General features: G+C 56.4%; 2 protein-coding genes across 2 annotated transcripts in view; one reads left to right on the top strand and one right to left on the bottom strand.

The window, feature by feature from the left end:
• Positions 1-24042, top strand: part of LOC140722163 (oxidized low-density lipoprotein receptor 1-like) — a 75133-nt gene extending 51091 nt beyond the window's left edge. Inside the window, exons 8-9 of the mRNA XM_073036955.1 lie at positions 23303-23367; positions 23765-24042. Coding sequence (XP_072893056.1) covers positions 23303-23367; positions 23765-23957 — 258 coding nt within the window. The 3' untranslated portion in view covers positions 23958-24042. The remainder of the gene's footprint in view (positions 1-23302; positions 23368-23764) is intronic.
• The window catches only part of LOC140722164 (NACHT, LRR and PYD domains-containing protein 12-like), a 651684-nt gene that overhangs the window by 268197 nt on the left and 357025 nt on the right, over positions 1-26462 (bottom strand). The window lies entirely within an intron of this gene.

Below are 26462 nucleotides of genomic sequence, written 5' to 3'. Positions count from 1 at the left end.
CACACCGTCCCATCACACACTCCCTGGGTCAGACACAGAGTGAAGCTCCCTCCACACCGTCCGATCAGACACTCCCGGGGTCAGACACAGAGTGAATCTCCCTCCACACCGTCCCATCACACACTCCCGGGGTCAGACACAGAGTGAATCTCCCTCCACTCCGTCCCATCACACACTCCATGGGTCAGACGCAGAGAGAATCTCCCTCCACACCGTCCCATCACACACTCCCGGGATCAGGCACAGACTGAATCTCCCTCCGCACCGTCCCATCACACACTCCCTGGGTCAGACGCAGAGTGAATCTCCCTCCACACCGTCCCATCACACACTCCATGGGTCAGACGCAGAGTGAATCTCCCTCCACACCGTCCCATCACACACTCCCTGGGTCAGACACAGAGTGAATCTCCCTCCACACCGTCCCATCAGACACTCCCGGGGTCAGACACAGAGTGAATCTCCCTCCACACCGTCCCATCACACACTCCATGCGTCAGACGCAGAGTGAATCTCCCACCACACCGTCCCATCACACACTCCCGGGATCAGGCACAGAGTGAATCTCCCTCCACACCGTCCCATCAGACAATCCCGTGGTCAGACACAGAGTGAAACTCCCTCCACACCGTCCCATCAGACACTCCCGGGGTCTGACACAAAGTGAATCTCCCTCCACACCGTCCCATCACACACTCCCGGTGTCAGACACAGAGTGAATCTCCCTCCACACCGTCCCATCACACACTACCGGGGTCAGAAACTGAGTGAATGTCCCTCCACACCGTCCCATCACACACTCCATGGGTCAGACGCAGAGTGAATCTCCCTCCACACCGTCCCATCACACACTCCCAGGATCAGGCACAGAGTGAATCTCCCTCCACACCGTCCCATCACACACTCCCGGTGACAGACACAGAGTGAATCTCCCTCCACACCGTCCCATCACACACTCCCGTTATCAGGCACAGAGTGAATCTCCCTCCACACCGTCCCATCACACACTCCCTGGGTCAGACACAGAGTGAATCTCCCTCCACACCGTCCCATCAGACACTCCCGGGGTCAGACACAGAGTGACTCTCCCTCCACAACGTCCCATCACACACTCCCGGGGTCAGACACAGAGTGAATCTCCCTCCGCACCGTCCCATCACACACTCCATGGGTCAGACGCAGAGTGAATCTCCCTCCACACCGTCCCATCACACACTCCATGGGTCAGACGCAGAGTGAATCTCCCTCCACACCGTCCCATCAGACACTCCCGGGGTCAGACACAGAGTGAATCTCCCTCCACACCGTCCCATCAGACACTCCCGGGGTCAGACACAGAGTGAATCTCCCTCCACACCGTCCCATCACACACTCCATGGGTCAGACGCAGAGTGAATCTCCCTCCACACCGTCCCATCACACACTCCCTGGGTCAGACGCAGAGTGAATCTCACTCCACACCGTCCCATCAGACACTCCCGGGGTCAGACACAGAGTGAATCTCCCTCCACACCGTCCCATCACACACTCCCGGGGTCAGACACAGAGTGAATCTCCCTCCGCACCGTCCCATCACACACTCCATGGGTCAGACGCAGAGTGAATCTCCCTCCACACCGCCCCATCACACACTCCATGGGTCAGACGCAGAGTGAATCTCCCTCCACACCGTCCCATCACACACTCCCTGGGTCAGACACAGAGTGAATCTCCCTCCACACCGTCCCATCAGACACTCCCGGGGTCAGACACAGAGTGAATCTCCCTCCACACCGTCCCATCACCCACTCCATGCGTCAGACGCAGAGTGAATCTCCCACCACACCGTCCCATCACACACTCCCGGGATCAGGCACAGAGTGAATCTCCCTCCACACCGTCCCATCAGACAATCCCGTGGTCAGACACAGAGTGAAACTCCCTCCACACCGTCCCATCAGACACTCCCGGGGTCTGACACAAAGTGAATCTCCCTCCACACCGTCCCATCACACACTCCCGGTGTCAGACACAGAGTGAATCTCCCTCCACACCGTCCCATCACACACTACCGGGGTCAGACACAGAGTGAATGTCCCTCCACACCGTCCCATCACACACTCCATGGGTCAGACGCAGAGTAAATCTCCCTCCACACCGTCCCATCACACACTCCCGGGATCAGGCACAGAGTCAATCTCCCTCCACACCGTCCCATCACACACTCCCGGTGACAGACACAGAGTGAATCTCCCTCAACACCGTCCCATCACGCACTCCATGGGTCAGACGCAGAGTGAATCTCCCTCCACACCGTCCCATCACACACTCCCGTTATCAGGCACAGAGTGAATCTCCCTCCACACCGTCCCATCACACACTCCCTTGGTCAGACACAGAGTGAATCTCCCTCCACACCGTCCCATCAGACACTCCCGGGGTCAGACACAGAGTGAATCTCCCTCCACACCGTCCCATCACACACTCCCGGGGTCAGACACAGAGTGAATCTCCCTCCGCACCGTCCCATCACACACTCCATGGGTCAGACGCAGAGTGAATCTCCCTCCACACCGTCCCATCACACACTCCCGGGATCAGGCACAGAGTGAATCTCCCTCCACACCGTCACATCACACACTCCCGGTGACAGACACAGAGTGAATCTCCCTCAACACCGTTCCATCACACACTCCATGGGTCAGACGCAGAGTGAATCTCCCTCCACACCGTCCCATCACACACTCCCTGGGTCAGACACAGAGTGAATCTCCCTCCACCCCGTCCCATCAGACACTCCCGGGGTCAGACACAGAGAGATTCTCCCTCCCCACCGTCGCATCACACACTCCATGGGTCAGACGCAGTGTGAATCACCCTCCACACCGTCCCATCACACACTCCATGGGTCAGACGCAGAGTGAATCTCCCACAACACCGTCCCATCACACACTCCCGGGATCAGGCACAGAGTGAATCTCCCTCCACACCGTCCCATCAGACACTCCCGGGGTCAGACACAGAGTGAATCTCCCTCCACACCGTCCCATCAGACACTCCCGGGGTCAGACACAGAGTGAATCTCCCTCCACACCGTCCCATCACACACTCCATGGGTCAGACGCAGAGTGAATCTCCCTCCACACCGTCCCATCACACACTCCCGGGATCAGGCACAGAGTGAATCTCCCTCCACACCGTCCCATCACACACTCCCTGGGTCAGACACAGAGTGAATCTCCCTCCACACCGTCCCATCACACACTCCCGGGATCAGGCACAGAGTGAATCTCCCTCCACACCGTCCCATCACACACTCCCGGTGACAGACACAGAGTGAATCTCCCTCAACACCGTCCCATCACACACTCCATGGGTCAGACGCAGAGTGAATCTCCCTCCACACCGTCCCATCACACACTCCCGTTATCAGGCACAGAGTGAATCTCCCTCCACACCGTCCCATCACACACTCCCTGGGTCAGACACAGAGTGAATCTCCCTCCACACCGTCCCATCAGACACTCCCGGGGTCAGACACAGAGTGAATCTCCCCTCCACACCGTCCCATCACACACTCCCGGGGTCAGACACAGAGTGAATCTCCCTCCGCACCGTCCCATCACACACTCCATGGGTCAGACGCAGAGTGAATCACCCTCCACACCGTCCCATCACACACTCCCGGGATCAGGCACAGAGTGAATCTCCCTTCACACCGTCCCATCACACACTCCCGGTGACAGACACAGAGTGAATCTCCCTCAACACCGTTCCATCACACACTCCATGGGTCAGACGCAGAGTGAATCTCCCTCCACACCGTCCCATCACACACTCCCTGGGTCAGACACAGAGTGAATCTCCCTCCACCCCGTCCCATCAGACACTCCCGGGGTCAGACACAGAGAGAATCTCCCTCCCCATCGTCCCATCACACACTCCATGGGTCAGACGCTGTGTGAATCTCCCTCCACACCGTCCCATCACACACTCCATGGGTCAGACGCAGAGTGAATCTCCCACAACACCGTCCCATCACACACTCCCGGGATCAGGCACAGAGTGAATCTCCCTCCACACCGTCCCATCAGACACTCCCGGGGTCAGACACAGAGTGAATCTCCCTCCACACCGTCCCATCAGACACTCCCGGGGTCAGACACAGAGTGAATCTCCCTCCACACCGTCCCATCACACACTCCATGGGTCAGACGCAGAGTGAATCTCCCTCCACACCGTCCCATCACACACTCCCGGGATCAGGCACAGAGTGAATCTCCCTCCACACCGTCCCATCACACACTCCCTGGGTCAGACACAGAGTGAATCTCCCTCCACACCGTCCGATCAGACACTCCCGGGGTCAGACACAGAGTGAATCTCCCTCCACACCGTCCCATCACACACTCCCGGGGTCAGACACAGAGTGAATCTCCCTCCACTCCGTCCCATCACACACTCCATGGGTCAGACGCAGAGAGAATCTCCCTCCACACCGTCCCATCACACACTCCCGGGATCAGGCACAGACTGAATCTCCCTCCGCACCGTCCCATCACACACTCCCTGGGTCAGACGCAGAGTGAATCTCCCTCCACACCGTCCCATCACACACTCCATGGGTCAGACGCAGAGTGAATCTCCCTCCACACCGTCCCATCACACACTCCCTGGGTCAGACACAGAGTGAATCTCCCTCCACACCGTCCCATCAGACACTCCCGGGGTCAGACACAGAGTGAATCTCCCTCCACACCGTCCCATCACACACTCCATGCGTCAGACGCAGAGTGAATCTCCCACCACACCGTCCCATCACAAACTCCCGGGATCAGGCACAGAGTGAATCTCCCTCCACACCGTCCCATCAGACAATCCCGTGGTCAGACACAGAGTGAAACTCCCTCCACACCGTCCCATCAGACACTCCCGGGGTCTGACACAAAGTGAATCTCCCTCCACACCGTCCCATCACACACTCCCGGTATCAGACACAGAGTGAATCTCCCTCCACACCGTCCCATCACACACTACCGGGGTCAGACACAGAGTGAATGTCCCTCCACACCGTCCCATCACACACTCCATGGGTCAGACGCAGAGTGAATCTCCCTCCACACCGTCCCATCACACACTCCCGGGATCAGGCACAGAGTGAATCTCCCTCCACACCGTCCCATCACACACTCCCGGTGACAGACACAGAGTGAATCTCCCTCCACACCGTCCCATCACACACTCCCGTTATCAGGCACAGAGTGAATCTCCCTCCACACCGTCCCATCACACACTCCCTGGGTCAGACACAGAGTGAATCTCCCTCCACACCGTCCCATCAGACACTCCCGGGGTCAGACACAGAGTGAATCTCCCTCCACACCGTCCCATCACACACTCCCGGGGTCAGACACAGAGTGAATCTCCCTCCGCACCGTCCCATCACACACTCCATGGGTCAGACGCAGAGTGAATCTCCCTCCACACCGTCCCATCACACACTCCATGGGTCAGACGCAGAGTGAATCTCCCTCCACACCGTCCCATCAGACACTCCCGGGGTCAGACACAGAGTGAATCTCCCTCCACACCGTCCCATCACACACTCCATGGGTCAGACGCAGAGTGAATCTCCCTCCACACCGTCCCATCACACACTCCCTGGGTCAGACGCAGAGTGAATTTCCCTCCACACCGTCCCATCAGAAACTCCCGGGGTCAGACACAGAGTGAATCTCCCTCCGCACCGTCCCATCACACACTCCATGGGTCAGACGCAGAGTGAATCTCCCTCCACACCGCCCCATCACACACTCCATGGGTCAGACGCAGAGTGAATCTCCCTCCACACCGTCCCATCACACACTCCCTGGGTCAGACACAGAGTGAATCTCCCTCCACACCGTCCCATCAGACACTCCCGGGGCCAGACACAGAGTGAATCTCCCTCCACACCGTCCCATCACACACTCCATGCGTCAGACGCAGAGTGAATCTCCCACCACACCGTCCCATCACACACTCCCGGGATCAGGCACAGAGTGAATCTCCCTCCACACCGTCCCATCAGACAATCCCGTGGTCAGACACAGAGTGAAACTCCCTCCACACCGTCCCATCAGACACTCCCGGGGTCTGACACAAAGTGAATCTCCCTCCACACCGTCCCATCACACACTCCCGGTGTCAGACACAGAGTGAATCTCCCTCCACACCGTCCCATCACACACTACCGGGGTCAGACACAGAGTGAATGTCCCTCCACACCGTCCCATCACACACTCCATGGGTCAGACGCAGAGTAAATCTCCCTCCACACCGTCCCATCACACACTCCCGGGATCAGGCACAGAGTCAATCTCCCTCCACACCGTCCCATCACACACTCCCGGTGACAGACACAGAGTGAATCTCATTCAACACCGTCCCATCACACACTCCATGGGTCAGACGCAGAGTGAATCTCCCTCCACACCGTCCCATCACACACTCCCGTTATCAGGCACAGAGTGAATCTCCCTCCACACCGTCCCATCACACACTCCCTGGGTCAGACACAGAGTGAATCTCCCTCCACACCGTCCCATCAGACACTCCCGGGGTCAGACACAGAGTGAATCTCCCTCCACACCGTCCCATCACACACTCCCGGGGTCATACACAGAGTGAATCTCCCTCCGCACCGTCCCATCACACACTCCATGGGTCAGACGCAGAGTGAATCTCCCTCCACACCGTCCCATCACACACTCCCGGGATCAGGCACAGAGTGAATCTCCCTCCACACCGTCACATCACACACTCCCGGTGACAGACACAGAGTGAATCTCCCTCAACACCGTTCCATCACACACTCCATGGGTCAGACGCAGAGTGAATCTCCCTCCACACCGTCCCATCACACACTCCCTGGGTCAGACACAGAGTGAATCTCCCTCCACCCCGTCCCATCAGACACTCCCGGGGTCAGACACAGAGAGATTCTCCCTCCCCACCGTCCCATCACACACTCCATGGGTCAGACGCAGTGTGAATCACCCTCCACACCGTCCCATCACACACTCCATGGGTCAGACGCAGAGTGAATCTCCCACAACACCGTCCCATCACACACTCCCGGGATCAGGCACAGAGTGAATCTCCCTCCACACCGTCCCATCAGACACTCCCGGGGTCAGACACAGAGTGAATCTCCCTCCACACCGTCCCATCAGACATTCCCGGGGTCAGACACAGAGTGAATCTCCCTCCACACCGTCCCATCACACACTCCATGGGTCAGACGCAGAGTGAATCTCCCTCCACACCGTCCCATCACACACTCCCGGGATCAGGCACAGAGTGAATCTCCCTCCACACCGTCCCATCACACACTCCCTGGGTCAGACACAGAGTGAATCTCCCTCCACACCGTCCGATCAGACACTCCCGGGGTCAGACACAGAGTGAATCTCCCTCCACACCGTCCCATCACACACTCCCGGGGTCAGACACAGAGTGAATCTCCCTCCACTCCGTCCCATCACACACTCCCTGGGTCAGACACAGAGTGAATCTCCCTCCACACCGTCCCATCAGACACTCCCGGGGTCAGACACAGAGTGAATCTCCCTCCACACCGTCCCATCACACACTCCCGGGGTCAGACACAGAGTGAATCTCCCTCCGCACCGTCCCATCACACACTCCATGGGTCAGACGCAGAGTGAATCTCCCTCCACACCGTCCCATCACACACTCCCGGGATCAGGCACAGAGTGAATCTCCCTCCACACCGTCCCATCACACACTCCATGGGTCAGACGCAGAGTGAATCTCCCTCCACACCGTCCCATCAGACACTCCCGGGGTCAGACACAGAGAGAATCTCCCTCCCCACCGTCCCATCACACACTCCATGGGTCAGACGCAGTGTGAATCTCCCTCCACACCGTCCCATCACACACTCCATGGGTCAGACGCAGAGTGAATCTCCCACAACACCGTCCCATCACACACTCCCGTTATCAGGCACAGAGTGAATCTCCCTCCACACCGTCCCATCACACACTCCCTGGGTCAGACACAGATTGAATCTCCCTCCACACCGTCCCATCAGACACTCCCGGGGTCAGACACAGAGTGAATCTCCCTCCACACCGTCCCATCACACACTCCCGGGGTCAGACACAGAGTGAATCTCCCTCCGCACCGTCCCATCACACACTCCATGGGTCAGACGCAGAGTGAATCTCCCTCCACACCGTCCCATCACACACTCCATGGGTCAGACGCAGAGTGAATCTCCCTCCACACCGTCCCATCAGACACTCCCGGGGTCAGACACAGAGTGAATCTCCCTCCACACCGTCCCATCACACACTCCCGGGGTCAGACACAGAGTGAATCTCCCTCCGCACCGTCCCATCACACACTCCATGGGTCAGACGCAGAGTGAATCTCCCTCCACACCGTCCCATCACACACTCCATGGGTCAGACGCAGAGTGAATCTCCCTCCACACCGTCCCATCACACACTCCCTGGGTCAGACACAGAGTGAATCTCCCTCCACACCATCCCATCAGACACTCCCGGGGTCAGACACAGAGTGAATCTCCCTCCACACCGTCCCATCACACACTCCCGGGGTCGGACACAGAGTGAATCTCCCTCCACTCCGTCCCATCAGACACTCCATGGGTCAGACGCAGAGAGAATCTCCCTCCACACCGTCCCATCACACACTCCCGGTGTCAGACACAGAGTGAATCTCCCTCCACACCGTCCCATCACACACTCCATGCGTCAGACGCAGAGTGAATCTCCCACCACACCGTCCCATCACACACTCCCGGGATCAGGCACAGAGTGAATCTCCCTCCACACCGTCCCATCAGACAATCCCGTGGTCAGACACAGAGTGAAACTCCCTCCACACCGTCCCATCAGACACTCCCGGGGTCTGACACAAAGTGAATCTCCCTCCACACCGTCCCATCACACACTCCCGGTGTCAGACACAGAGTGAATCTCCCTCCACACCGTCCCATCACACACTACCGGGGTCAGACACAGAGTGAAAGTCCCTCCACACCGTCCCATCACACACTCCATGGGTCAGACGCAGAGTGAATCTCCCTCCACACCGTCCCATCACACACTCCCGTTATCAGGCACAGAGTGAATCTCCCTCCACACCGTCCCATCACACACTCCCGTTATCAGTCACAGAGTGAATCTCCCTCCACACCGTCCCATCACACACTCCCTGGGTCAGACACAGAGTGAATCTCCCTCCACACCGTCCCATCAGACACTCCCGGGGTCAGACACAGAGTGAATCTCCCTCCACACCGTCCCATCACACACTCCCGGGGTCAGACACAGAGTGAATCTCCCTCCGCACCGTCCCATCACACACTCCATGGGTCAGACGCAGAGTGAATCTCCCTCCACACCGTCCCATCACACACTCCATGGGTCAGACGCAGAGTGAATCTCCCTCCACACCGTCCCATCAGACACTCCCGTGGTCAGACACAGAGTGAATCTCCCTCCACACCGTCCCATCAGACACTCCCGGGGTCAGACACAGAGTGAATCTCCCTCCACACCGTCCCATCACACACTCCATGGGTCAGACGCAGAGTGAATCTCCCTCCACACCGTCCCATCACACACTCCCTGGGTCAGACACAGAGTGAATCTCCCTCCACACCGTCCCATCAGACACTCCCGGGGTCAGACACAGAGTGAATCTCCCTCCACACCGTCCCATCACACACTCCCGGGGTCAGACACAGAGTGAATCTCCCTCCGCACCGTCCCATCACACACTCCATGGGTCAGACGCAGAGTGAATCTCCCTCCACACCGTCCCATCACACACTCCATGGGTCAGACGCAGAGTGAATCTCCCTCCACACCGTCCCATCACACACTACCGGGGTCAGACACAGAGTGAATGTCCCTCCACACCGTCCCATCACACACTCCATGGGTCAGACGCAGAGTAAATCTCCCTCCACACCGTCCCATCACACACTCCCGGGATCAGGCACAGAGTCAATCTCCCTCCACACCGTCCCATCACACACTCCCGGTGACAGACACAGAGTGAATCTCATTCAACACCGTCCCATCACACACTCCATGGGTCAGACGCAGAGTGAATCTCCCTCCACACCGTCCCATCACACACTCCCGTTATCAGGCACAGAGTGAATCTCCCTCCACACCGTCCCATCACACACTCCCTGGGTCAGACACAGAGTGAATCTCCCTCCACACCGTCCCATCAGACACTCCCGGGGTCAGACACAGAGTGAATCTCCCTCCACACCGTCCCATCACACACTCCCGGGGTCATACACAGAGTGAATCTCCCTCCGCACCGTCCCATCACACACTCCATGGGTCAGACGCAGAGTGAATCTCCCTCCACACCGTCCCATCACACACTCCCGGGATCAGGCACAGAGTGAATCTCCCTCCACACCGTCACATCACACACTCCCGGTGACAGACACAGAGTGAATCTCCCTCAACACCGTTCCATCACACACTCCATGGGTCAGACGCAGAGTGAATCTCCCTCCACACCGTCCCATCACACACTCCCTGGGTCAGACACAGAGTGAATCTCCCTCCACCCCGTCCCATCAGACACTCCCGGGGTCAGACACAGAGAGATTCTCCCTCCCCACCGTCCCATCACACACTCCATGGGTCAGACGCAGTGTGAATCACCCTCCACACCGTCCCATCACACACTCCATGGGTCAGACGCAGAGTGAATCTCCCACAACACCGTCCCATCACACACTCCCGGGATCAGGCACAGAGTGAATCTCCCTCCACACCGTCCCATCAGACACTCCCGGGGTCAGACACAGAGTGAATCTCCCTCCACACCGTCCCATCAGACATTCCCGGGGTCAGACACAGAGTGAATCTCCCTCCACACCGTCCCATCACACACTCCATGGGTCAGACGCAGAGTGAATCTCCCTCCACACCGTCCCATCACACACTCCCGGGATCAGGCACAGAGTGAATCTCCCTCCACACCGTCCCATCACACACTCCCTGGGTCAGACACAGAGTGAATCTCCCTCCACACCGTCCGATCAGACACTCCCGGGGTCAGACACAGAGTGAATCTCCCTCCACACCGTCCCATCACACACTCCCGGGGTCAGACACAGAGTGAATCTCCCTCCACTCCGTCCCATCACACACTCCCTGGGTCAGACACAGAGTGAATCTCCCTCCACACCGTCCCATCAGACACTCCCGGGGTCAGACACAGAGTGAATCTCCCTCCACACCGTCCCATCACACACTCCCGGGGTCAGACACAGAGTGAATCTCCCTCCGCACCGTCCCATCACACACTCCATGGGTCAGACGCAGAGTGAATCTCCCTCCACACCGTCCCATCACACACTCCCGGGATCAGGCACAGAGTGAATCTCCCTCCACACCGTCCCATCACACTCTCCCGGTGACAGACACAGAGTGAATCTCCCTCAACACCGTTCCATCACACACTCCATGGGTCAGACGCAGAGTGAATCTCCCTCCACACCGTCCCATCAGACACTCCCGGGGTCAGACACAGAGAGAATCTCCCTCCCCACCGTCCCATCACACACTCCATGGGTCAGACGCAGTGTGAATCTCCCTCCACACCGTCCCATCACACACTCCATGGGTCAGACGCAGAGTGAATCTCCCACAACACCGTCCCATCACACACTCCCGTTATCAGGCACAGAGTGAATCTCCCTCCACACCGTCCCATCACACACTCCCTGGGTCAGACACAGAGTGAATCTCCCTCCACACCGTCCCATCAGACACTCCCGGGGTCAGACACAGAGTGAATCTCCCTCCACACCGTCCCATCACACACTCCCGGGGTCAGACACAGAGTGAATCTCCCTCCGCACCGTCCCATCACACACTCCATGGGTCAGACGCAGAGTGAATCTCCCTCCACACCGTCCCATCACACACTCCATGGGTCAGACGCAGAGTGAATCTCCCTCCACACCGTCCCATCAGACACTCCCGGGGTCAGACACAGAGTGAATCTCCCTCCACACCGTCCCATCACACACTCCCGGGGTCAGACACAGAGTGAATCTCCCTCCGCACCGTCCCATCACACACTCCATGGGTCAGACGCAGAGTGAATCTCCCTCCACACCGTCCCATCACACACTCCATGGGTCAGACGCAGAGTGAATCTCCCTCCACACCGTCCCATCACACACTCCCTGGGTCAGACACAGAGTGAATCTCCCTCCACACCATCCCATCAGACACTCCCGGGGTCAGACACAGAGTGAATCTCCCTCCACACCGTCCCATCACACACTCCCGGGGTCGGACACAGAGTGAATCTCCCTCCACTCCGTCCCATCACACACTCCATGGGTCAGACGCAGAGAGAATCTCCCTCCACACCGTCCCATCACACACTCCCGGTGTCAGACACAGAGTGAATCTCCCTCCACACCGTCCCATCACACACTACCGGGGTCAGACACAGAGTGAAAGTCCCTCCACACCGTCCCATCACACACTCCATGGGTCAGACGCAGAGTGAATCTCCCTCCACACCGTCCCATCACACACTCCCGTTATCAGGCACAGAGTGAATCTCCCTCCACACCGTCCCATCACACACTCCCGTTATCAGTCACAGAGTGAATCTCCCTCCACACCGTCCCATCACACACTCCCTGGGTCAGACACAGAGTGAATCTCCCTCCACACCGTCCCATCAGACACTCCCGGGGTCAGACACAGAGTGAATCTCCCTCCACACCGTCCCATCACACACTCCCGGGGTCAGACACAGAGTGAATCTCCCTCCGCACCGTCCCATCACACACTCCATGGGTCAGACGCAGAGTGAATCTCCCTCCACACCGTCCCATCACACACTCCATGGGTCAGACGCAGAGTGAATCTCCCTCCACACCGTCCCATCAGACACTCCCGTGGTCAGACACAGAGTGAATCTCCCTCCACACCGTCCCATCAGACACTCCCGGGGTCAGACACAGAGTGAATCTCCCTCCACACCGTCCCATCACACACTCCATGGGTCAGACGCAGAGTGAATCTCCCTCCACACCGTCCCATCACACACTCCCTGGGTCAGACACAGAGTGAATCTCCCTCCACACCGTCCCATCAGACACTCCCGGGGTCAGACACAGAGTGAATCTCCCTCCACACCGTCCCATCACACACTCCCGGGGTCAGACACAGAGTGAATCTCCCTCCGCACCGTCCCATCACACACTCCATGGGTCAGACGCAGAGTGAATCTCCCTCCACACCGTCCCATCACACACTCCATGGGTCAGACGCAGAGTGAATCTCCCTCCACACCGTCCCATCACACACTACCGGGGTCAGACACAGAGTGAATGTCCCTCCACACCGTCCCATCACACACTCCATGGGTCAGACGCAGAGTAAATCTCCCTCCACACCGTCCCATCACACACTCCCGGGATCAGGCACAGAGTCAATCTCCCTCCACACCGTCCCATCACACACTCCCGGTGACAGACACAGAGTGAATCTCATTCAACACCGTCCCATCACACACTCCATGGGTCAGACGCAGAGTGAATCTCCCTCCACACCGTCCCATCACACACTCCCGTTATCAGGCACAGAGTGAATCTCCCTCCACACCGTCCCATCACACACTCCCTGGGTCAGACACAGAGTGAATCTCCCTCCACACCGTCCCATCAGACACTCCCGGGGTCAGACACAGAGTGAATCTCCCTCCACACCGTCCCATCACACACTCCCGGGGTCATACACAGAGTGAATCTCCCTCCGCACCGTCCCATCACACACTCCATGGGTCAGACGCAGAGTGAATCTCCCTCCACACCGTCCCATCACACACTCCCGGGATCAGGCACAGAGTGAATCTCCCTCCACACCGTCACATCACACACTCCCGGTGACAGACACAGAGTGAATCTCCCTCAACACCGTTCCATCACACACTCCATGGGTCAGACGCAGAGTGAATCTCCCTCCACACCGTCCCATCACACACTCCCTGGGTCAGACACAGAGTGAATCTCCCTCCACCCCGTCCCATCAGACACTCCCGGGGTCAGACACAGAGAGATTCTCCCTCCCCACCGTCCCATCACACACTCCATGGGTCAGACGCAGTGTGAATCACCCTCCACACCGTCCCATCACACACTCCATGGGTCAGACGCAGAGTGAATCTCCCACAACACCGTCCCATCACACACTCCCGGGATCAGGCACAGAGTGAATCTCCCTCCACACCGTCCCATCACACACTCCCGGGGTCGGACACAGAGTGAATCTCCCTCCACTCCGTCCCATCACACACTCCATGGGTCAGACGCAGAGAGAATCTCCCTCCACACCGTCCCATCACACACTCCCGGTGTCAGACACAGAGTGAATCTCCCTCCACACCGTCCCATCACACACTACCGGGGTCAGACACAGAGTGAAAGTCCCTCCACACCGTCCCATCACACACTCCATGGGTCAGACGCAGAGTGAATCTCCCTCCACACCGTCCCATCACACACTCCCGTTATCAGGCACAGAGTGAATCTCCCTCCACACCGTCCCATCACACACTCCCGTTATCAGTCACAGAGTGAATCTCCCTCCACACCGTCCCATCACACACTCCCTGGGTCAGACACAGAGTGAATCTCCCTCCACACCGTCCCATCAGACACTCCCGGGGTCAGACACAGAGTGAATCTCCCTCCACACCGTCCCATCACACACTCCCGGGGTCAGACACAGAGTGAATCTCCCTCCGCACCGTCCCATCACACACTCCATGGGTCAGACGCAGAGTGAATCTCCCTCCACACCGTCCCATCACACACTCCATGGGTCAGACGCAGAGTGAATCTCCCTCCACACCGTCCCATCAGACACTCCCGTGGTCAGACACAGAGTGAATCTCCCTCCACACCGTCCCATCAGACACTCCCGGGGTCAGACACAGAGTGAATCTCCCTCCACACCGTCCCATCACACACTCCATGGGTCAGACGCAGAGTGAATCTCCCTCCACACCGTCCCATCACACACTCCCTGGGTCAGACACAGAGTGAATCTCCCTCCACACCGTCCCATCAGACACTCCCGGGGTCAGACACAGAGTGAATCTCCCTCCACACCGTCCCATCACACACTCCCGGGGTCAGACACAGAGTGAATCTCCCTCCGCACCGTCCCATCACACACTCCATGGGTCAGACGCAGAGTGAATCTCCCTCCACACCGTCCCATCACACACTCCATGGGTCAGACGCAGAGTGAATCTCCCTCCACACCGTCCCATCACACACTACCGGGGTCAGACACAGAGTGAATGTCCCTCCACACCGTCCCATCACACACTCCATGGGTCAGACGCAGAGTAAATCTCCCTCCACACCGTCCCATCACACACTCCCGGGATCAGGCACAGAGTCAATCTCCCTCCACACCGTCCCATCACACACTCCCGGTGACAGACACAGAGTGAATCTCATTCAACACCGTCCCATCACACACTCCATGGGTCAGACGCAGAGTGAATCTCCCTCCACACCGTCCCATCACACACTCCCGTTATCAGGCACAGAGTGAATCTCCCTCCACACCGTCCCATCACACACTCCCTGGGTCAGACACAGAGTGAATCTCCCTCCACACCGTCCCATCAGACACTCCCGGGGTCAGACACAGAGTGAATCTCCCTCCACACCGTCCCATCACACACTCCCGGGGTCATACACAGAGTGAATCTCCCTCCGCACCGTCCCATCACACACTCCATGGGTCAGACGCAGAGTGAATCTCCCTCCACACCGTCCCATCACACACTCCCGGGATCAGGCACAGAGTGAATCTCCCTCCACACCGTCACATCACACACTCCCGGTGACAGACACAGAGTGAATCTCCCTCAACACCGTTCCATCACACACTCCATGGGTCAGACGCAGAGTGAATCTCCCTCCACACCGTCCCATCACACACTCCCTGGGTCAGACACAGAGTGAATCTCCCTCCACCCCGTCCCATCAGACACTCCCGGGGTCAGACACAGAGAGATTCTCCCTCCCCACCGTCCCATCACACACTCCATGGGTCAGACGCAGTGTGAATCACCCTCCACACCGTCCCATCACACACTCCATGGGTCAGACGCAGAGTGAATCTCCCACAACACCGTCCCATCACACACTCCCGGGATCAGGCACAGAGTGAATCTCCCTCCACACCGTCCCATCAGACACTCCCGGGGTCAGACACAGAGTGAATCTCCCTCCACACCGTCCCATCAGACATTCCCGGGGTCAGACACAGAGTGAATCTCCCTCCACACCGTCCCATCACACACTCCATGGGTCAGACGCAGAGTGAATCTCCCTCCACACCGTCCCATCACACACTCCCGGGATCAGGCACAGAGTGAATCTCCCTCCACACCGTCCCATCACACACTCCCTGGGTCAGACACAGAGTGAATCTCCCTCCACACCGTCCGATCAGACACTCCCGGGGTCAGACACAGAGTGAATCTCCCTCCACACCGTCCCATCACACACTCCCGGGGTCAGACACAGAGTGAATCTCCCTCCACTCCGTCCCATCACACACTCCCTGGGTCAGACACAGAGTGAATCTCCCTCCACACCGTCCCATCAGACACTCCCGGGGTCAGACACAGAGTGAATCTCCCTCCACACCGTCCCATCACACACTCCCGGGGTCAGACACAGAGTGAATCTCCCTCCGCACCGTCCCATCACACACTCCATGGGTCAGACGCAGAGTGAATCTCCCTCCACACCGTCCCATCACACACTCCCGGGATCAGGCACAGAGTGAATCTCCCTCCACACCGTCCCATCACACTCTCCCGGTGACAGACACAGAGTGAATCTCCCTCAACACCGTTCCATCACACACTCCATGGGTCAGACGCAGAGTGAATCTCCCTCCACACCGTCCCATCAGACACTCCCGGGGTCAGACACAGAGAGAATCTCCCTCCCCACCGTCCCATCACACACTCCATGGGTCAGACGCAGTGTGAATCTCCCTCCACACCGTCCCATCACACACTCCATGGGTCAGACGCAGAGTGAATCTCCCACAACACCGTCCCATCACACACTCCCGTTATCAGGCACAGAGTGAATCTCCCTCCACACCGTCCCATCACACACTCCCTGGGTCAGACACAGAGTGAATCTCCCTCCACACCGTCCCATCAGACACTCCCGGGGTCAGACACAGAGTGAATCTCCCTCCACACCGTCCCATCACACACTCCCGGGGTCAGACACAGAGTGAATCTCCCTCCGCACCGTCCCATCACACACTCCATGGGTCAGACGCAGAGTGAATCTCCCTCCACACCGTCCCATCACACACTCCATGGGTCAGACGCAGAGTGAATCTCCCTCCACACCGTCCCATCAGACACTCCCGGGGTCAGACACAGAGTGAATCTCCCTCCACACTGTCCCATCACACACTCCCGGGGTCAGACACAGAGTGAATCTCCCTCCGCACCGTCCCATCACACACTCCATGGGTCAGACGCAGAGTGAATCTCCCTCCACACCGTCCCATCACACACTCCATGGGTCAGACGCAGAGTGAATCTCCCTCCACACCGTCCCATCACACACTCCCTGGGTCAGACACAGAGTGAATCTCCCTCCACACCATCCCATCAGACACTCCCGGGGTCAGACACAGAGTGAATCTCCCTCCACACCGTCCCATCACACACTCCCGGGGTCGGACTCAGAGTGAATCTCCCTCCACTCCGTCCCATCACACACTCCATGGGTCAGACGCAGAGAGAATCTCCCTCCACACCGTCCCATCACACACTCCCGGTGTCAGACACAGAGTGAATCTCCCTCCACACCGTCCCATCACACACTCCATGCGTCAGACGCAGAGTGAATCTCCCACCACACCGTCCCATCACACACTCCCGGGATCAGGCACAGAGTGAATCTCCCTCCACACCGTCCCATCAGACAATCCCGTGGTCAGACACAGAGTGAAACTCCCTCCACACCGTCCCATCAGACACTCCCGGGGTCTGACACAAAGTGAATCTCCCTCCACACCGTCCCATCACACACTCCCGGTGTCAGACACAGAGTGAATCTCCCTCCACACCGTCCCATCACACACTACCGGGGTCAGACACAGAGTGAAAGTCCCTCCACACCGTCCCATCACACACTCCATGGGTCAGACGCAGAGTGAATCTCGCTCCACACCGTCCCATCACACACTCCCGTTATCAGGCACAGAGTGAATCTCCCTCCACACCGTCCCATCACACACTCCCGTTATCAGTCACAGAGTGAATCTCCCTCCACACCGTCCCATCACACACTCCCTGGGTCAGACACAGAGTGAATCTCCCTCCACACCGTCCCATCAGACACTCCCGGGGTCAGACACAGAGTGAATCTCCCTCCACACCGTCCCATCACACACTCCCGGGGTCAGACACAGAGTGAATCTCCCTCCGCACCGTCCCATCACACACTCCATGGGTCAGACGCAGAGTGAATCTCCCTCCACACCGTCCCATCACACACTCCATGGGTCAGACGCAGAGTGAATCTCCCTCCACACCGTCCCATCAGACACTCCCGTGGTCAGACACAGAGTGAATCTCCCTCCACACCGTCCCATCAGACACTCCCGGGGTCAGACACAGAGTGAATCTCCCTCCACACCGTCCCATCACACACTCCATGGGTCAGACGCAGAGTGAATCTCCCTCCACACCGTCCCATCACACACTCCCTGGGTCAGACACAGAGTGAATCTCCCTCCACACCGTCCCATCAGACACTCCCGGGGTCAGACACAGAGTGAATCTCCCTCCACACCGTCCCATCACACACTCCCGGGGTCAGACACAGAGTGAATCTCCCTCCGCACCGTCCCATCACACACTCCATGGGTCAGACGCAGAGTGAATCTCCCTCCACACCGTCCCATCACACACTCCATGGGTCAGACGCAGAGTGAATCTCCCTCCACACCGTCCCATCACACACTCCCTGGGTCAGACACAGAGTGAATCTCCCTCCACACCGTCCCATCAGACACTCCCGGGGTCAGACACAGAGTGAATCTCCCTCCACACCGTCCCATCACACACTCCATGCGTCAGACGCAGAGTGAATCTCCCACCACACCGTCCCATCACACACTCCCGGGATCAGGCACAGAGTGAATCTCCCTCCACACCGTCCCATCAGACAATCCCGTGGTCAGACACAGAGTGAAACTCCCTCCACACCGTCCCATCAGACACTCCCGGGGTCTGACACAAAGTGAATCTCCCTCCACACCGTCCCATCACACACTCCCGGTGTCAGACACAGAGTGAATCTCCCTCCACACCGTCCCATCACACACTACCGGGGTCAGACACAGAGTGAATGTCCCTCCACACCGTCCCATCACACACTCCATGGGTCAGACGCAGAGTGAATCTCCCTCCACACCGTCCCATCACACACTCCCGGGATCAGGCACAGAGTGAATCTCCCTCCACACCGTCCCATCACACACTCCCGGTGACAGACACAGAGTGAATCTCCCTCAACACCGTCCCATCACACACTCCATGGGTCAGACGCAGAGTGAATCTCCCTCCACACCGTCCCATCACACACTCCCGTTATCAGGCACAGAGTGAATCTCCCTCCACACCGTCCCATCACACACTCCCTGGGTCAGACACAGAGTGAATCTCCCTCCACACCGTCCCATCAGACACTCCCGGGGTCAGACACAGAGTGAATCTCCCTCCACACCGTCCCATCACACACTCCCGGGGTCAGACAAAGAGTGAATCTCCCTCCGCACCGTCCCATCACACACTCCATGGGTCAGACGCAGAGTGAATCTCCCTCCACACCGTCCCATCACACACTCCCGGGATCAGGCACAGAGTGAATCTCCCTCCACACCGTCCCATCACACACTCCCGGTGACAGACACAGAGTGAATCTCCCTCAACACCGTTCCATCACACACTCCATGGGTCAGACGCAGAGTGAATCTCCCTCCACACCGTCCCATCACACACTCCCTGGGTCAGACACAGAGTGAATCTCCCTCCACACCGTCCCATCAGACACTCCCGGGGTCAGACACAGAGTGAATCTCCCTCCACACCGTCCCATCACACACTCCCGGGGTCAGACACAGAGTGAATCTCCCTCCGCACCGTCCCATCACACACTCCATGGGTCAGACGCAGAGTGAATCTCCCTCCACACCGTCCCATCACACACTCCATGGGTCAGACGCAGAGTGAATCTCCCTCCACACCGTCCCATCACACACTCCCGGGGTCAGACACAGAGTGAATCTCCCTCCACACCGTCCCATCAGACACTCCCGGGGTCAGACACAGAGTGAATCTCCCTCCACACCGTCCCATCACACACTCCATGGGTCAGACGCAGAGTGAATCTCCCTCCACACCGTCCCATCACACACTCCCGGGATCAGGCACAGAGTGAATCTCCCTCCACACCGTCCCATCACACACTCCCTGGGTCAGACACAGAGTGAATCTCCCTCCACACCGTCCCATCAGACACTCCCGGGGTCAGACACAGAGTGAATCTCCCTCCACACCGTCCCATCACACACTCCCGGGGTCAGACACAGAGTGAATCTCCCTCCGCACCGTCCCATCACACACTCCATGGGTCAGACGCAGAGTGAATCTCCCTCCACACCGTCCCATCACACACTCCATGGGTCAGACGCAGAGTGAATCTCCCTCCACACCGTCCCATCACACACTCCCTGGGTCAGACACAGAGTGAATCTCCCTCCACACCGTCCCATCAGACACTCCCGGGTTCAGACACAGAGTGAATCTCCCTCCACACCGTCCCATCACACACTCCATGGGTCAGACGCAGAGTGAATCTCCCTCCACACCGTCCCATCACACACTCCCGGGATCAGGCACAGAGTGAATCTCCCTCCACACCGTCCCATCAGACACTCCCGGGGTCAGACACAGAGTGAATCTCCCTCCACACCGTCCCATCACACACTCCATGGGTCAGACGCAGAGTGAATCTCCCTCCACACCGTCCCATCACACACTCCCGGGATCAGGCACAGAGTGAATCTCCCTCCACACCGTCCCATCACACACTCCCGGTGACAGACACAGAGTGAATCTCCCTCAACACCTTCCCATCACACACTCCATGGGTCAGACGCAGAGTGAATCTCCCTCCACACCGTCCCATCACACACTCCCTGGGTCAGACACAGAGTGAATCTCCCTCCACACCGTCCCATCAGACACTCCCGGGGTCAGACACAGAGTGAATCTCCCTCCACACCGTCCCATCACACACTCCATGGGTCAGACGCAGAGTGAATCTCCCTCCACGCCGTCCCATCACACACTCCCGGGATCAGGCACAGAGTGAATCTCCCTCCACACCGTCCCATCAGACACTCCCGGGGTCAGACACAGAGTGAATCTCCCTCCACACCGTCCCATCAGACACTCCTGGGGTCAGACACAGAGTGAATCTCCCTCCACACCGTCCCATCACACACTCCATGGGTCAGACGCAGAGTGAATCTCCCTCCACACCGTCCCATCACACACTCCCGGGATCAGGCACAGAGTGAATCTCCCTCCACACCGTCCCATCACACACTCCCGGTGACAGACACAGAGTGAATCTCCCTCCACACCGTCCCATCACACACTCCATGGGTCAGACGCAGAGTGAATCTCCCTCCACACCGTCCCATCACACACTCCCGGGGTCAGACACAGAGTGAATCTCCCTCCACACCGTCCCATCACACACTCCCGGTGTGAGACACTGAGTGAATCTACCACTGGAAGCAGAATCAGATTCAGGTTTATTATCACCGGCATGTGACGTGAAATTTGTTAACTTAACAGCAGCAGTTCAATGCAATACATAATCTAGCAGAGAGAGAGAGATTTTAAAAATAAAAAAAATAAAACAAAATAAAAATAAACAAGTAAATCAAACATGCATATTGAATAGATTAAATTAAATGTAAATAAAAACAAAAATGGTCTACATTATAAGAAGTGAGGTAGTGTCCAGTGCTTAAATTCCATTCAGGAATAAGATAGCAGAGGGGAAGAAGCTCTTCCTGACACACTGAGAGTGTGCCTTCAGGCTTCTGTATCTCCTACCTGATGGTAACAGTAAGAAACAGGCATGCCCTGGGTGCTGGAGGACTTTAATAATGGACGCTGCCTTTCTGAGACTCCGCTCCCTGAAGATGTCCTGGGTATTTTGTAGGCAAGCGCCCAAGATGGAGCTGACTAGATTTCTCACCTTCCGAAGCTTCCTTCGGGCCTGTGCAGTAGCCCCTCCATACCAGACAGTAATGCAGCCTGTCAGAATGCTCTGCACGATACAATTATGGAATTTTTTTTTTAGTGTGACCGAATGAAGTCCCTCCACGCCGTCCCGTCACACACTCCCGTGGTCAGACAAAGAGTGACACTCCATCTACACCATCCCATCACTCATTCCTGACATCAGACACTGAGTGATTCCATTTCTGTCCCATCTCTTCACATTTCTCGAGGTCAGGTATGGAGGCAGGCTAAATGTAACCCTCTGGTTCGAACAGCATGCGTTTCTCTGGGGGTCGGGGTGGGGGATGGGATACTACCTCCGGCCCGGTCAGACTGAGAAATCTCCATTGTGTGGACGCGTTGCCCGGTTACAAATCAATCCCACGAAATAACGAGCAGTTCACCATTTGCAATTAAACGATTAGGCTTTATGATTCTTCATTTGAGTACAGGGTTAGTACAGAAAACAAAGAGAAAAAGGGCCCATTTTAACGAAACAGTCTAATGCTCTCCTTGGAGCTCACTGTTTTCCCATCCGTCCGTTCTCCATCGATTTCCCCCGGGTGTGGTCAGCTCCCGACCCCATTCCAAATCCGCTCAGGCCTGCAGTCTACGATTACCCCGTTCTGGCATCTTCTCTCTCCATCTTCTGTCGAAAAAAAGCCCGCTAGTCCCTCGCTCTCGGGCTCACAGGAAAGAAAACCCCTCCCATCATGGGACGCCACGCACTCCAAAGCACCCGTTATCTCTCGTCATAACACAAACACACTGCTGCTACAGAGCAACCATTACATTAGCAGTGAAACATTTCCCAGGGCTTTGCATGCACATTAATCGAAGGGATTTACTTTCACAGAATTTTATTTCCATCTCTATCGGCTACGGACCCGGAATTTACTGGATTGGAAAATGCGGAGACGGGTGAGGTTTGGACAGTTGCAAGTAGGTGGTGTGGGATTGACACGAGGCCGTGGGGAGAGAGTGGGTCAATGGGATTAGTTTGAGTACTGACACGGGGCTGTCAGGAGAGTGGAAAAGTGGGATTAGTTTGTTGCCAGATGTAGGGTTGTCGAGAGAGGGTGGGGGAATGGGATTAATTTGGGAACTGACTCGAGATTGTGGGGGAGAGCAGTGTACTGGGACTCGTACGGCCAAGAAACCGGAGCTGTGGGGAAAGCGCGGTATCATGGGATTAGTGCAGAGTCTGACAAGGGGCTGTGGGGAGAGCGCAGATTAGTGGGATTAGTTTGCCGACGGTCTCCGGTTGTCTGCTGGAGCTGTTTTGTCTCTGTTGAAATTCTCTGACCCTCTTTGATAGGAATGTGGCCTCTGATCTTCTGTACAAGGTATTCTATGGAACGCCCACCTGCAGTAAGTGTGACTGGTACAGTTACAATTGCAAAAGGAAATACAGATTCATCTGCGAGAAGTCGGCACATTTATACCCGGATATTCCTGAAGAGATCCGAGGTCACTGTCAACAGCCTCTAGGGCCGACTTCAATCATGTGACTACACCCCGCTACTCCTCATTCAATCTACCCCACTGTCACTCTGCCATCCTTTCATCCCCACCCACCCTGCCTTCCCCTCATTCCTACTCCAGTCTTCTCCTCTACTCGCATCCCCATTCTTCTCACTACTCTCCCTACCCTTCGAGAGTACTCTTCTCCCCTACCGCCCCCGCTCTACCCCGCTCCCCCCATTTATTCCCCCTTTCTACTCCTCGTCTCGCTCTGCTATTCTTCTCACCAACTTATTCAGTTTCTCCACCCTCCTCTCCCCCTCAGGACCCTCCTCACTCCGTTCTCTCCACACACCCTCACCTCAATTCTGTGCACTCGAAATTCCCCAACCCAGGGGAAAAAGACTGTGCACATTCAACTTATGTGTGCCTCTCCTGGCTTCATACCCACGCTCCAAGGAACACAGACCCATCCTTCTTGCCTTCTCTCCATAACTCAGACACTCGACACCCAGCAACATCCGCGGAAATACTCCGTCAGCGCACTTTCCAGCTCAGTGGCATCTTTCCTACAGGAGGGCGACGAGAACTGAACACCGCCCTTCAAGTGCGATCTCACCGGCGCCTTGTACAATTACAACGTGACCTCATTACGCTGCAAAGATGTAAATTTAACGTAAATTGGGAAAATAAATAAATAAATACTGCAAAAAAGGTGAATACCGAGGGACTGTTTAAATGTTCAGTGAGCGTTCGCAATCCGATGGCGGAGGGGAAGCAATTGCTTGTAAATTGTTGAGTTTTCAGGCGCCTGTACCCCCTCCCCGATGGTACCGATGAGCACAGGGCAGTTCCCGGCTGGAGGGTGTCCTCGCTGATGGATGTGGTCTTCCCGAGGCATTCCTGCTTGAACATGTCCTCGATCGGGGGGAGGTTTGTGCCCGTGAAGGGGTTGGCTGAGCCTAGAACCCTCTGCAGCCTCTGGCGACCCTCTGCGTTGCAGCCTCCACACCAGGCGGCGATGCGACAAGTCAGAACGCTCTCCACAGTACATCCCGAGAAATTCACGAGTCCCCAATGACAGACCACATCTCCTCAAACCCCTAACCTTGCAATCCCCTCTGTACCGAGAGAGATATGGATGGTGGAGAAGGCAAGTGCCGAGTAGAATCTAGAATACACTCCAGCTCAGACTCGAAATAAACAAGACCACAGTGATGAAATCCAAAGATAAAGTCACAAACAGCAGTACAAGAAATGGATCTCGTACCGTTGAGCACTGAGTGCTCGGCTCGAGGCCTTAACCGACAGACATTCCATGAGAAACATTGGCAGACAATAAATGGCAGTTTGAGCGTTAAACGGAAAGTGACAGCGAACTACTCTCCGAGGAATGGGAGTGCTGAAACCTGGATGCCTGAGGCTGTTCTGTCAGGAACATGACACGTTCCTTGTGTCACATGAATGTGTTGCGCCCAGTGTAGACCCTCTGAGATGCTGATACCCCGTATCCCAAGAACTTCAAATACCATCATACGACAGAGTGGTAGAATTAAGCCATTTGCTCCATCGGGTCGGCCCACCATTTGATCATGGTTGATCCACCCTCATTCCCAATGGCCAGCTTTCGCTCCGTTCTCTGCATGCTCTGTCTGGTCAGGAATCTATGACTCTCTGTCCAGTAGCTTCTCGTCCACGGCCGCCTGTAACAACGAATTCCACAGCTTCACACGTCTCTGGCAAAATTAATTCCTCCCAATCTCTGTTGTGAATTGACATCTCTCTATCCTGTGGCCGTCAGACGTATGTTTGGAGAAAAATGGGTGCACGATTTCATGAAAAGAACGCCTCTCCAACTGTTAAGCGCGGGGGTGGATCGATCATGCTTTGGGCTTGTTTTGCAGCCATTGGCAACGGGGAAACTTTCACAGGTAGACGGAAGAACGCATTCAATTATTTACCAGCAAATTCTGGAAGCATGTAAAAATGCTGAAGATGAAAAGAGGACGGTTTCTACAACAGGATAATCACCCGAAACACATCCTAAACTCAAAATCAACAACGAACTATTTCAGGAGGCGTAAGCTGAATGTTTTGCCATGTCCCTCACTGTCACCCGACCTAAACATGATCAAAAATCTGTGGATAAATCTCAAAAGAGCAGTTCATGCAAGACGGGCAAAGAATCTCGCCGAACTAGAAGCCCTTTGCACGGAAGAATGGGTGAAAATTACCCCAAACAAGAATTGAAAGACTCTTAGCTGGCTACAGAAAGCGTTTAAAAGATGTGGCACTTGCCAAAGTAGGTGTTACTAAGTAATGACCATGCAGGGTACCCAAACCTTTGCTTCGGGCCCTTTTACTTTTTTGCTATTTTGAAACTGTAAAAGATGGAAATAAAAAAAAAGGTAATCTTGATTAGATTATTAAAGAAATACGTCATCGTTAACATTATGCCTTTTGGAAATCAGGTCCTCTTTTACTCGCTTTTACTTCATAGCAACAAAAATTTTGACCAGGGTGCCCAAACGTTTGCATGTCACTGTAGTGGC

The sequence above is a fragment of the Hemitrygon akajei genome, unplaced genomic scaffold, assembly GCF_048418815.1.
Source record: "Hemitrygon akajei unplaced genomic scaffold, sHemAka1.3 Scf000071, whole genome shotgun sequence".
Lineage (NCBI taxonomy): Eukaryota > Metazoa > Chordata > Chondrichthyes > Myliobatiformes > Dasyatidae > Hemitrygon > Hemitrygon akajei.
Note: the sequence above shows the minus strand (reverse complement) of the source record. Positions and strands in the feature narration are given on the sequence as shown.